Raw genomic sequence first — 10,215 nt, forward strand, 5'->3', positions numbered from 1 at the left:
TGCAGCACATTGACGCGCCCGCGCATACCACACGCATGCGTGGATGGTGTCTTCTTGAAGAACGACGTGTACGCGCCAAGTGCGCCTACGCGCGGATGGTCATTCTGCTAAAAGTTTTCTAAGTTAAAAGCTGCTGAATTCATAGATTCAACCCCCAATCTTTCGACGGACATAACTTTCTCATTTTAAATCGTTTTCTACCCGTTCTTCTAACGGCATGGACATCCCGGATCCAATTTCATTTCTAAATAAGTTTGGTATGAAACGGAGATCTGTAGTCCAAGTTATGTCCCGTCAAAATATGCCAAAAACCATGTTTTCGTACAAAACCGCAAGGTGCCATTTTCAAAACAAGCCATTTTCAACTCTTTTAAAAATCGACCAAAACATGCCAATTTCAACCCTTTTTGAAATCAATCAAAATGTACCAAAATCAACATCAAGCCTCCTCAACTCACACTTTAACACTTTACCATAATTCACAAAACATCATCCCAACATTTTAACACTTCTCAATCAAATGGCTAAGAGACAAACAACTAAACATGTCATACATACTTTCTCATCCCAATTTTCAATAATACCATTTCTAATTAACCATCATTACACATACTCAATATCATACTCACCATCAATATGGTGTCACCCACAATTCAACCTCAATTACTCATCAAGCATATATCACAACATGCATATTCCTCATACATCATACCATCAAGGCATCAATAATCATCATCACATATATGACCACATCATATATCTCAACCATTCAACAATATTAACAATTCAATGCCTATCTTAGGGCCTCTAGCCTAAGTATTTTCCACCATATTACACATTAGATACGAGAAACCGAGACCATACCTTAGCCGATTTCCCAAGCTCAATCAGAGCACTTCCAAACCACTTTTTCTCAAGCTCTCAAGGTCTCAACACCTCCAAGAATAGATTTTTGCATACAAAATCCTCTTCAAGCTTTTCAAAGTCTCAATCAAGCTCAAATATTCACATATACACAACCTAAGACACAATCATCATACCCATACACAACATTTCAATACCCAAACATCATAGAACAAAAAATTACACTAGGATTGAGAATCTTACCATATCCAAGGTCTAAGGAGACAAGATTAATCTTCTCCTTCAAGAGAGTTGGGTCCTATAACTTCAAAGAGCCCAAAATCTCAACATTTTTGCTCATAAAACTCGAAAACAAGGCTGAAAATTCAAAGAACAAAATGTAGCTTACTTCAAGATTGATTGTATGAGTTTTGTAGAGCTCTCCGCGGTGAACGCGTGGCCGCAAACGGTGCGACAATCGGATCTCTAGATCAAAAGTTATGGTGGTTTAAAGATCAAGGGAGAGATAGAACTTGAGAGAGTGTTCTTCTCCCCTTCATTGTAATTTCAGCGTGTTCTTAGTGCTAGTGATGAGAGAGAGTGCTGAAATGAGTGTTTTAGGGCTTAGTTATATTGGGTCAAGGGCCCACTTTGGGTTCGGTTGACCCGATTTGGTCCGTTCGGTCTAATTTTGGTCTGATTTCTATAAAATTGGTATCGAAATTTTCATCTCAATCTCCTCTATCATATTAAGCCATAAAAATCACATTTTTGACTTTCTAGAATAAATTCTCATTTATAGGTTAATTAGCCGTTAATTAACTGGATTTTACAAGAACAATTTTATAAATATTTAAAAATAATAAATAAACAATAATATTGTTTACTTTTTATTTTTATTATTTCTTTGCAAGTATAAATAAAACAACTCAAAAAGTTAAAAATGATTAAATTTTTATTTTAGAAAAATCAATATATATGTAATCTCTTTAATATGGTTAATACAATCATTTATCTAGTAATATAAAATAAAATTTAATTATTTATATTTTATATGTTGTAATGAAAATAACATTTAATATGAATTTATTTTTAATAGAAAAAAATTTAATCCATGCTAATTTTAATAAACATAAAGATTTATAATTTTTCATGTATTGATGATATATTATGTATTCATTCATTTATTTAAAATATATTATATAGAAATAAAATATATTATTTATTTCATAATATATTTTATATTTATTAAATACTATCAATATTTTTTTATAATATCTTTTGTTTTTATTTAGTAAAACTCTAATTTATAAAAATGATGTATCCAATACATACAAAATTACTTGAATTTATTTTAAATACACCCACCAATTACTGTGCCATCAAAATAAAATAACCATAAGTAACATAACTATCTTTTGATAATGCACAAGTGAATGTTAATCGAATATTTAAAAATATTAAAATAATTAGAATTCAAGTGGTATTAAAATAAATTAAAAATAGACATTCATTATCCAGAGAAATAATTCACAAGATTACTAAAAATAAAAAGGCTAAAATATTTTTATAGGTAATACATATCTGTTTTTGTTTGTTTCTCTCCGTAATTAATATTTATCGTTTCTATAAAAAGAAGTGTACATAAGAGATATATACTTAAGAGCTACATAGATTATTATTATTATACGCAATTTAATAAAAAAAATTTACTATCTTGTCTCTTAAAGATGTTGCATATTATAACAAAAAAAATTTTTAGTATTATTTATTATAAAAATAAAATTTTTTACGTTTTTAATATATTGAATTTATCAAAATATTAAAATATTTTTTTTATGGTAGAAGATAACAAAATCCTTTAATTAATAAATAAATAAATAAATAAATAATAAAAGAAAGAAACCAAACCCGCTACTGGACCCCTCTCCCATCCTTCTATTAGAATAAATAAACAAACCAAACAAAACCAAACCAAACTGGCCATATTTTGCCACTTCCACAATCGCCAGCCACCATCTCTCACTACTCTTAAATCTTAACCCACCACATTCCACATCACACCCCCAACATTACCAGATTTAAGATTCCAGGGATACATATATTTATTTAAAGACTACATTGCACAGCACATTCTCTTTGTATATATAGTAGTTATCAAAAAGGAAAGGAAAAGAAAAATCTCACATTTATATATCTATTTCCTTTTCACCCCCCTTTTGGGTTTTGTCTTGTAATAATATATCAATAATAAATAAATTAACAATAAAATAATTGTTTTCATCTCTCCTTTTTCTTTTCTTTTTTTTTTTCTCCTTGGTGTTTGTTCATCGTTCATCACTGTTGCTCATATCATTTCCCTTTTCTAATGCATTCTTTTTCTCCTTCTTCTTCTTATTCTTCTTCTTCTTCTTCTTCTTCTTCCCCATACATGGCTTCTCTGCTTCTTCTCCTCTTCATCACGTCTTTCTCCTTCGCGCAATCCTCGTATGCACCATCTCCAGACGTTCCTCCTTTTCTTTATGCCCTTCAATCTCAATGCTCTGTTGACGTTTCGCCGACACCGCCTCGTCAGGTTCATCTCTTTATTCCTTTAGATTTCCATTTTTTATTTGATTTGCTGGCTTCTTACGACAATTTTTGTGATGGTTATTAATCCGATTTGGTGTTGGATTTTGACTTTTCGTTATTTCATATATATATATATATATTATTCCCATTTTTTTTTTTGCTAATTCGTTTTGATTTGATTTATTTGTGTTTTCATGGATTTCTGGTTGTTTGAAGCATTAGGTTCTTTTTTGATTATGAGAAAAATCGATGAATCACAATATTTGGTGCTGCCAGTAATCTAATCGCATATAGGGAAAGCAATATACGTGGAAATATTTAGGGAAAAATTCATGATTTTGGAAATTGGAAGAAAGATGAAAAGCATGCTGGGGATAATTTCAATATTTCATATTCTATTTGGCTGATACTTTTATTAGAGCTTCTTTTCTAATTCAAATCAAACGATGGATTTCATTTTGGCCTCTTCGTGCCTGAAAATTTTTGAATTACCATCATAGAGAATTAAAGTCATTGATAGTTTGATGCTTGATAAGCTTGGACACAATTAAATCTTGTGTACCTTTGCTATCTTGGTGTTGGTATCGGTGTTAATATCGATGCATCATGGAGCATTCAGTAGAGGTCGGTTAGTTAAGAATGGGGATCACATTGATATCTTCCTGACAACTGTTTTGTGGTCCTAACTCAAGCATCAAGTTGAGATGCTTATCATCATAGTGTCTTTTAGGAAAACCTAAATCCCCTTGAGATCTTTTGAATTATGATACTTTCCTCAAGAAAATAGATGTTTCTATCCATTCAATCAAATCGTTTACGCTGCAAGTTTACGCATGCTTGATAGTGTCTCAGATATAGTTTTCCTTTTTTGGATGCACATTTAATTAGGTTATCCCCTCAACAAAAGAGATGCTTTTTGAAGTTAGGAAAAAAATGGTATTTTACATTTCATCCTCCTATTTTTCGACTGGAAAAAACACACCCTGTTTGTTAAGCCAGTTGCACCAAAGATGTTCTCAAGTAAATTATTTGAATATTGTTTTTGTTTTGTAATTCCTTACATAAAATGTAAGTGTGTTCATGGAAAATTGATAACTGGTAAGCATGTAGCTATGCTAGATCTCGCATGGTCCATTTATTTTTTAGTTTCTTGATCATTGACCAATTTTCATGAAGTTAACAGATGAAGATCATACCAAAATGGTTCTTCAAAGTCTATATATCTACCCTAGTTCCCTAGACTATTCTGTTTACTAGAATGAATAAATTTTATTTAGTTACTTTTAATTGCTATGGACTTTTAAGTTTTCATTCTTTCCCTTTCTAACTAGACACTTATAGGATAGTTATAGTTGATCTGTCTCTCCCCTTGAAACTTTGAATTTGAGATCCTCAACCACAGTGCAACCATATGACCATGGCTGCTACTAGGTGATGCAACACTTATAGCCAGGCGGTGCAATGATCTGCATCTGCAGTGCAACTTTGAACTTTGGCTGAGCAAGTTCAGCTTGAGTTGTGGTAAATGCAATTTCAGGAGTTGTTGTGGAGTTTTGTGAAGATATTTTTTTGTGGTTTTCGTGGGTGTTGGATGTGGTGATAAAACCTATTTGGTTTTGTCCTTTTTTATTTGTACTTACTCGGAGTTGTATGCTTGTTTGAAATGTTCATCTGATGATCCTAGTGGTTTTGGTTTAGTAGTTCCTAACCTCAAGTTGTGACCTTATCTATAACTTAGAAGCCTTTGTTTTGATATAAGGCATTATTTATGGTAGATTACCTAGGTATTGTACTAAGGCATGTAAAGAATCATACAAATGATGTGACGCAGTTATTATGCATACTGATATAGAATATATTCAAATATTTAATGTTGTGATCTTGATGTTTATTGTTGCTATGCATTATTTGTGTTCTTGTCCTAATACATATATATAGCTGATTGTTGAATATAATTTTACATAATAAGTTAGATCTTTTGTCTCTCTTGTTTTGATCCAAATTTTGCGTTTCTACCGTCTAGGTTCAATCCAAAGTAGGATGAATTTGACAAGTATGTTCCATGTTATTAAGCACTGGCTGGAATATATCCTGGTTACATGAATGATATTTATGTAGTGCTTAAGGAGCACAAGTACTGTTTAGGAAAATCTAGTGTTGAGCTTCAAATAATGTATGACATGGATCATGTATGACAGATAAAATTTTGCTTCATGTTGTCTGATCCTATGCTTTCAAATCTTATTCCCTTGTCTCTGATTTCTCTCTGCCCCTACCTGTTTCCGAGTGCTGACATTGATGTTGAACTAAAGTGATGATGGGAACGACTTATATCCTGAGATTATAAAGTCAACAAGTTACTGTAAGGAGTTCAGTTTATTGTTCCTTAAAAGCCGAGAGTGGAAATTTTATGGATATGATTTATATGAAACGATGTCTTCAAAAAACTTGTGGCAAACTTCTCCTGCCCAAATTTTGAGGTTATACCAAATTACTTTTTACATTTTATATGGGTGGGGAATGCGGCTTTGTAAACTCCCTTGATTCTTCAATGGGGTATTATTATTAAGAAAATGATATTATGAACCCCTATGATTTATATGAAACGATGTCTTCAAAAAACTTGTGGAAAACTTCTGCCCAAATTTTGAGGTTATACCAAATTACTTTTTACATTTTATATGGGTGGGGAATGCGGCTTTATAAACTCCCTTGATTCCCCCCAGGACACACACAGGAATTTTGGGTCATGCAAAGAATCAAAGATTCTGTAGCAATACTTGATTTACGCAATGCTTCGGTTTATTTTGGTTGTAAAGGAATTCTAGGGGTTTTTTAACTATTCTTTTCTAATATTGATTTTATGTGGGATAGGATGACCTGTCTATCATCCCTTTGGTGCTTAGCTAATGGTTTATTTAATGGTATTCCTCTAGCTGATTTTCAGAGATATTAGCATCTATTGTTACATAGTCTATCCCTTTATGTCTTAGCTATCTGTCTGAGAATTTCTTATCTTCTTTTCTACATTCTCCCTCGTTAATCTAATTTCTTACTCTACCAAGAAAAAAGGATTTTAGACTACTGACTGGTAATCATTTTCCTATTTCAAACAAACTTTCTTTTCTTTTTCAAAAAAAAAAGGTTCAAGAAAATGGACTGTTTTCATGTAGTACTGTTCACATTGGTCCGATATTGACACATGCATTTTAATTATTTTGTATGACATAGGAAGTATGCCATTTCTTAATCTATATTGATTCAGAAAATAATAGGAAGGGTGATGATTTTATGAAGGGATGGTAAAACCTGGTTGTTTTAGCCCCCTGAATTATAGAAAGGGAAAGATGGTGTGTTACCGAATTATGGTTTTGGCCTTTTTATTTCATTACCCCTTGAATATCATGGACCAGTTGAGCAGTCAATCAATCCTATATCTGTAGAAGAGATTTCTTGCGTAATTTTTCTCTTGTAATTGTCTTGGTGTTATTAAAGCTAACTAGTTGAGCATCCTATACCCTTTGGCTTTTTTCCCCCAACATTCCATGACTTTTCTATCTATGTATTTTCTTCTAACCAATCCATATATTCTAGCGCAAATTATGTCTACCTCCCTCCCTTGAGGTCTTTTAATATGACATTTGCACCCTCCCTCACTAGTTTGCAGGTTGACACTTATCACCCTTCTCTTTAACAAACTTTAACTCTCAACTCTGTTAACATCATATATTAAATGTTAGCTTTACCCTCTAAAATTCCTGTCTGATTTCACATTACCTCAAATCCATAATTCCTTCTTTTCTCTTCTTGGTGTCCCCCTCCCTTTGTAACTCTCAACTTGTTCATCCTCACTGCCACTCATGTGGCATCTGGTCCTGAGATAGCAGTTGATGGGGAGGCTCAAAACTAGACTAGTAGTGGTGAAGTGACTAAACGAGCAATCGGACATGGGGTTTTGTTGTTGCCGATGCAACTGTCTCTGGCAATGGCACAGCATTGCAGAGCTGCATTGGCTGACGGCAGAGGGATCCTTTGTTTTGTTTGACTTCATTTCTGTGTGGGTGGCTTGAACATGGGGTTCAAGTTGTGGAATCAACCACTAATGCTTGTGTTAGAATAGGCTGCCTATATTACACTTCTGGGTGTGGCCTTTTTCCGAACCCTACGCAACATAGGATACTTTGCGGTGGCTGCCCTGTATACTATCTATGACATCATTAAGTCTACTATCTGTACAGGATATCTGACACTATTCTGTATTATCTATGTAGATATTTGGAAGTGATCTCTGTTGCCTTTTTTTTATTGTGATCTTGCATTTCCTGTTCTTATTTGACTTTTAACTTCATAATTGGAGCTAGTAATATTTGAAGATTTAATTATTTCTGATTATCTCTGTTATTGTGTTTACATTTGCATATTCTGGTGAAATATATTGAAGTTTCCATTTTATTTGTTCAGGCTGATGGGGATTTCATAGATGCAATTTTGTCCGGCAGAAAGAGCGTTGGACAAATTTCTATACTCTTCTATGCTTCCTGGTGCCCTTTTTCACAAAGATTGCTTCCCGACTATGAAGTTCTTAGTTCCATGTTTCCTCACGTAGAATATTTGGCACTTGAGCAGTCATCAGCTTTGCCAAGGTTTTGTAGCTCTCCCTGCTACTCTTTTAAAATATCTTGATATTTACAGAATTTTTTTCTTGTATTTTGGTTATATGTATATGCAATCATCATTCATCAGCAGTTAGGTTCGTCCTTTCTGTTCTGTGCTACCTCTGCTTCCTTTTGGTCAAGGGCAATGCCATGAATATGAAACTGAAATTCAGCAGTAAAAAAAATAAAAATAAAAACATAAGTTGCTTTCCATTTGTGTCCTCATGTATTTTTGTCCCCTGCAGCTTATATTCAAAATATGGAATCCATAGCCTGCCTGCTATCTTACTGGTGAACCAGTCTTGTAGGGTGAGATATCGTGGTCCGCGCAATCTTAAAACCCTTGTAGAATTTTATGAGAGAAACACAGGTAATCATCTTCTGAATCTTGCTCATAAATTTGTGAAGTTCTAATGAAATTTTAAAAAATCACCATTTTTTATAGCTTGGACATTAGTGTATATATACCCGGGAATTGATTCTTTTCCGGAGACAAATTACAATGACTGATAATAAACTTATGATCTGTTTGCCTACCCTCAGGATTTGAAGCAAATCTTAACATTGTTGTGCATAAACTAAGCAGCTTAATGAGAGATGAGCATTCGACAATGAAGTCTTTAGTTGGTGTGTCGCTTAAAGAAATATCGAGCAGGGAACCTTACTTAGTGTTCTCGGTATTGTTTCTATGCTTGAGGATGCTCCTCTTTGTGTTTCCCAAGATCATGTCACGCCTCCGAGCATTCTGGAATTCGTATGCTCCTCATCTCAACTTGCAAATATTCAGTGAGACAAGCCAAGTGATGATGGGACGTGTTCGCAACGCGGTTGATGTCAGGAGGATATGGAACAAGTTACGATTATGCAAGACCAGGAACTTTCATGAGAGGGCGAGGAGCGCCAAGGCCTGGGCTTCTTCTCTGGCTTCTGTTTCATTGGGAGAGTCGGCATCCTCCGCCAGGTGATAATCTCAGAATCTAACCAAATCTTGTTCTAGTTGAAAAAGTAGTGTAGAGTTTGTCAGATAATAGCCTCAAGCTGCTGTTGGAGCTTGGGAGCACATAGATCATCTTCTCTCTTAATTTGTATTATTAGGTAAAAAATTTGTGTTAATTTTTAAGTCGAATTTTGGGAGGAAGCAAACAGGATGTAAATTGGAGAACAAGTTTCCTTTTTTGTAAATTGGTTGTGTTAAATGGAACTATCTATACACACATTCCCTAAGCCTTTTAGACATAGCATAACATTTTGGTATTGTGCCCTAATAATATGCTAAACTATTTAGCTGAATTGGCATAGTAACAAGAAATGTGCATTAGAGAGAAATTTGAAATAGCAAGCACTTCAATTATCGTGGAATCTCGTTTCAACTGATTTAGATATGCAAAGAAAACATTATTAGGATAAATAGATCTGGTACAGGGTATTTCAGTAGTTAGAAATAGGAGACAAATCACATGTAAAACTATTAAAATAAATTTAGACTCTAAATAGAGTGGAAGGAAATAAAAAGGAAAGAAGAGAAGAGAAAGAAATTGAGTTGGAATTTTATTTTTCTTAGATATGTTTGGATGAAAGAAAAATAAGGAGGAAGGAAATAGTATATAATGTTATGAAAAGACAATTTTATCCTTACATATTTTAAAATATATTAAAAAATAGAGGATAATATTAAAATTTTAATACTAAGTACATTTTTCTTCTATTTTTCATCCATTATTAGAGGAAAAAAAATTTTAATGTGTCTCACTTATTTTTTACACTATTCATTCTTTTTCTTTGACTTTTCTATTCAACCAAACAAAGAAAAATATTATTTTTCTTTCAATTTCTTTTCCTTCTATTTCCTTCTTCCCATTTTTACCTCAAACAAATACATCTTAAATGTAAATATGATTTACTATTATAGTTGATTCTGTCACAAGACATGGTAGTAGTTGTTCATAGTGACAAAGAGAAGTTGATGTCATCCCAATTGGAATATTTCATCCTTGATTAGCTTTCAAGGAAAAACATAACTTTTCATCCATGTAATATATACCTGGATTGCGGAACCATTAAATTCACATAAGATTATGATATTTGGTATTTATAAAAAGTTTGATTATGTTGCTTTGAAAAATGTTTGATTTTGTTATAATTTTTT

At 33.0% G+C, this 10,215-nt stretch overlaps 1 protein-coding gene across 1 annotated transcript; it reads left to right on the forward strand.

The window, feature by feature from the left end:
- Window positions 1–2,814: 2,814 nt before the first annotated feature.
- On the forward strand, window positions 2,815–9,285 carry LOC112696989 (5'-adenylylsulfate reductase-like 5). Its single transcript, XM_025749954.3, has 4 exons — window positions 2,815–3,418; window positions 7,876–8,057; window positions 8,315–8,439; window positions 8,613–9,285. The coding sequence occupies exons 1-4, from the start codon at window positions 3,212–3,214 to the stop codon at window positions 9,032–9,034; spliced, it is 936 nt and encodes a 311-aa protein (XP_025605739.1). The 5' UTR covers window positions 2,815–3,211; the 3' UTR covers window positions 9,035–9,285.
- Window positions 9,286–10,215: the final 930 nt, after the last annotated feature.

Source organism: Arachis hypogaea, chromosome 6 (genome assembly GCF_003086295.3).
Source record: "Arachis hypogaea cultivar Tifrunner chromosome 6, arahy.Tifrunner.gnm2.J5K5, whole genome shotgun sequence".
NCBI classification, from domain to species: Eukaryota; Viridiplantae; Streptophyta; class Magnoliopsida; order Fabales; family Fabaceae; genus Arachis; species Arachis hypogaea.

What these genes read in the sequence shown, in the direction of transcription:
- LOC112696989 (XM_025749954.3), top strand. Translation starts at nt 3,212, where the DNA reads ATGCATTCTTTTTCTCCTTCTTCTTCTTATTCTTCTTCTTCTTCTTCT. An exon ending in CGCCGACACCGCCTCGTCAG is followed by an intron (nt 3,419 to 7,875) that starts GTTCATCTCTTT and finishes TTATTTGTTCAG; the next exon opens with GCTGATGGGGATTTCATAGA. An exon ending in CAGTCATCAGCTTTGCCAAG is followed by an intron (nt 8,058 to 8,314) that starts GTTTTGTAGCTC and finishes TGTCCCCTGCAG; the next exon opens with CTTATATTCAAAATATGGAA.